Genomic DNA, 3926 nt, shown 5'->3' on the forward strand with positions numbered 1-3926 from the left:
ACTTATAATAGTCTAACCGTATCAGGTGTTGCCCCTCCTTGAAGTTGACGGTTCTTGTTTTGTCGGAGGCATATGTGAAACTTAGAGTAGTCTAGAAATGATTAAATTTACGTTAGAAAAAGTTACTCAAGTACTCTGGGCTGTGGCCATTTATATATAATAGCTCTTAAAAAATTACATATAAAAAATCAAGTACCACTTTATTCATCAAATAATAAAAGTGCCATTTTGCGTAACATTAGGGTTCTATTTGAAGATATGTACAATAGTAGGGGAGGATGATGAAAATCACCAACGCAAGAGATCAGGGTTATAGGGTTACGCCCAAACATTTCTTAACCATTATATATACGATGTTCAGTTTCATTTCAAAAAGATTTCGCAGCCGCTGTCAATCTAGATCAGAATCGTTTCTTACATATACGAAAATCATGCATTGTTTTCATTAAGTTATCGACTCATGATAATCACCAAGAGTTTCATGTGTCGATTTTATTTTTCTTTATCATGCACAATAGATCCAAAAAGTACTGCTAGTAAGGATCCGCCATATACATTTTGGTGTTTCCAAGATTCTGTTGTTCGGCTGTCAGTCACATTATACATTGATCTGTATTCTGTTGTCAGCCTAGTAGAATCAGATCGGTATCAGTTAGGTGTTCATAGCATTTCAAGAGTTGGTTTTGTAGGTTTGTCCGAGGCCCCAAGGTTGAAAAGGTAAATTTATATAACGTTTTCTTATATAAATGTTTGGATTCCAATCAGTTTTTCTGCTCAACTTTCCAATTTCTGCTATATCTAGCAACGTTAATTTCATTAGTCTAAAGCTGACATCTACTTCAATTCATATTGAATACTGTTTGGAGATTATGGAGATTGTGTTGCAGATCTGATCTGTAGTTCTTTACATGCTTTTTCCTTAAATATCAAGAAGGATACTGATACGTGGTGATCGAGTATTAGATCTTTTTAAAGCAAAAAGATCTGACAGAGTCTTAAGTTTTAGTCATTTTAATTTTTGAATCCGAAGGTTTTTCAATAAATTTTTTTTGTGTGTTGCAAACCAAAAAAGTTAACTAATGTTGATTATAATAAATAGGATGAAGTGGTTGGCTGAGACAAATCCTGGGAAGATGAGGCAAAAGACGGAAGGAGGGCTCCCCTGTAAGTTGTCCAACCTACAGTTAATATGATTAATTTTTAATATGTGCAGTTTGTAATTATCACCTCTATTGTGGACTCATAAAGTGTTATGGGTTAATGTTTCATTTCAGGCTGAATTTGCTCAGTTGATATCATCTACGGAAAAAACCACGTGGTATGTGTATGTGTACGTGTCTTTGCTGATAAAAGTAGCGGATATGGTGTTCTAATTTGGCTGCAGAGTGGATTAATCTTTGTTTAGAACCCTTTTTATTTTCTATCAGCGTATTTGTATGAGTATAAATATATATGAAATGTGTATCTGTATGTGTATGTGTCCGTGTATCAATGTATGTACCCTAATAAATGAAAATGTTATTGCCACTTGTCATTCTCTTATTTATTTGGCCACATGTCATTTTGTCATAATTTTGAAATATATTTATTTTCTACTTGTCAGTTACTTCATTATTCATATCCATTATATCACTAGTTGTGAAACCCGTATATTATACGGGTTGATTAAAACAAAATATTAAATAGAAACGATTAAATGAGAAGTTTATTTGAATTTTAAATTTGAAATAAATAAAAATTATGAGAAAAAATCATGCAAAAAATAAATAAATTAAAATTATTGTTTAGTTATCTGACCCGTATACTAAACAGGATAATTATAACAAAATGTTAAACACAAAGGTTTAAACTGTAAATTTATTTGAAATTCAAATTCAAATTTAAAATTTAAAATTTGAAATTAATATCATTATGGTAGGTTTAATTTATGGAAACTAATTATCAATAATATATTAGAAATGGAAAATGAAATAAATGACAAGTGGAAAATAAATATATCTCTAAATTATGAGAAAATGACATATGGCAAATTCAATAAGAGAATGACATGTGACAAAATCATTCTTATTTATTAGGGTAGAGATTAATTTAGTTTCCATAAATTAAATCTACTATAATAATTATTAATTTCAAGTTTGAAATTTCAATTTTAATTTCAAATAAATTTACACTTTAAACATTTGTATTTAACATTTTATTATAATAAATCGTTTGGTACACGGTTCTAACAATTAAACACATAATTTTAATTTATTTATTTCTTGCATGTTTTTTTTTCGTAATTTTCACTTATTTTATATTTCAAATTCAAATAAACTATTCATTTAATCGTTCATTTTTAACATTATGTTTCTTTATCATGTACAATAGATCCAAAAAGTACTGCTAGTAAGGATCCGCCATATACATTTTGGTGTTTCCAAGATTGTGTTGTTCAGCTGTCAGTCACATTATACATTGATCTGTATTCTGTTTTCAGACTAGTAGAATCAGATCGGTTTCAGTTAGGTGTTCATAGCATTTCAGGAGTTGGTTTTGTAGGTTTGTCCGAGGCCCCAAGGTTGAAAAGGTAAATTTATATAACGTTTTCTTATGTAAATGTTTGGATTCCAATCAATTTTTCTGCTCAACTTTCCAATTTCTGCTATATCTAGCAACGTTAATTTCATTAGTCTAAAGCTGACATCTACTTCAATTCATATTGAATACTGTTTGGAGATTATGGAGATTGTGTTGCAGATCTGATCTGTAGTTCTTTACATGCTTTTTCCTTAAATATCAAGAAAGATACTGATACGTGGTGATCGAGTATTAGATCTTTTTAAAGCAAAAAGATCTGACAGAGTCTTTAGTTTTAGTCATTTTAATTTTTGAATCCGAAGGTTTTTCAATAAAAAAATTTTGTGTGTTGCAAACCAAAAAAGTTAACTAATGTTGATTATAATAAATAGGATGAAGTGGTTGGCTGAGACGAATCCTTGGAAGATGAGGCAAAAGACGAAAGGACAGCTCCCCTGTAAGTTGAACAACCTACAGTTAATATGATTAATTTTTAATATGTGCAGTTAGTAATTATCACCTCTATTGTGGACTCATAAAGTTTTATGGGTTAATGTTTCATTTCAGACTGAATTTGCTCAGTTGATATCATCTACGGGAAAAACCACCTGGTATGTGTATGTGTATATGTCTTTGCTGATAAAAGTAGCCGCTATGGTGTTCTTTGGCTGCAGAGTGGATTAATATTTGTTTAGAACCCTTTTTATTTTCTATCAGCGTATTTGTATGAATATAAATATATATGAAATGTGTATGTGTATGTGTATGTGTATGTGTATGTGTATGTGTACGTGTATCAATGTATCCAACATAATAAATAAGAATGATTTTGTCATATGTCCTACTTAGACATGGAATATGCACAATAAGTCTCAAAAAATATAAGTGAGTATTATTTGTATGATGTACTTTAAACAAAAGGGTGTTTATTTTTCTAAAATTAAAGCTAGTGAGAGGCCAGAGTTACATTTAGCTGAAACAATCTTTACGAGGATCGATAGACCAGATAAACCAGCAAAAGTATTCATCTTTTCTAGATCTAATACCTACCTAATCGAAGCCTGCATGTCACCTACTAACTCTTTGATGCTATTGAATTTGAAACAAAAGACAACCTTAGGCAATCTTTATAGGAGAAACCACGTGGTATAACCTCAAAAATAAATCAATGATGGACACACTAGTAATAGGGATGTCCCTCCACAACTGACACAAAATCACACTTACCATGATGACTTTTGGGTAGTCTAGAAATAAGTGACTCAAATTCATTACTAGCCACACAGAGGGTGCATATAGGTGATTGCAAAGGGATCCTAATTCTGTGGAGGTTCAATCTAGTGTATAGATGACCAACCTAACACGAA

General features: G+C 30.9%; 1 protein-coding gene across 1 annotated transcript; it reads left to right on the forward strand.

The window, feature by feature from the left end:
• Positions 1–391: 391 nt before the first annotated feature.
• Positions 392–1529, forward strand: LOC122198030 (uncharacterized). The gene is made up of 3 exons (XM_042902236.2): positions 392–717; positions 1100–1164; positions 1275–1529. The coding sequence occupies exons 1-3, from the start codon at positions 461–463 to the stop codon at positions 1277–1279; spliced, it is 327 nt and encodes a 108-aa protein (XP_042758170.2). The 5' UTR covers positions 392–460; the 3' UTR covers positions 1280–1529.
• Positions 1530–3926: the final 2397 nt, after the last annotated feature.

This window comes from Lactuca sativa, chromosome 5 (genome assembly GCF_002870075.4).
Source record: "Lactuca sativa cultivar Salinas chromosome 5, Lsat_Salinas_v11, whole genome shotgun sequence".
NCBI lineage: Eukaryota > Viridiplantae > Streptophyta > Magnoliopsida > Asterales > Asteraceae > Lactuca > Lactuca sativa.

Coding starts and splice junctions, on each gene's coding strand:
- LOC122198030 (XM_042902236.2), top strand. CDS start 461: ATGATAATCACCAAGAGTTTCATGTGTCGATTTTATTTTTCTTTATCA. Junction 718..1,099: donor GAGGCCCCAAGGTTGAAAAG/GTAAATTTATAT, acceptor TATAATAAATAG/GATGAAGTGGTTGGCTGAGA.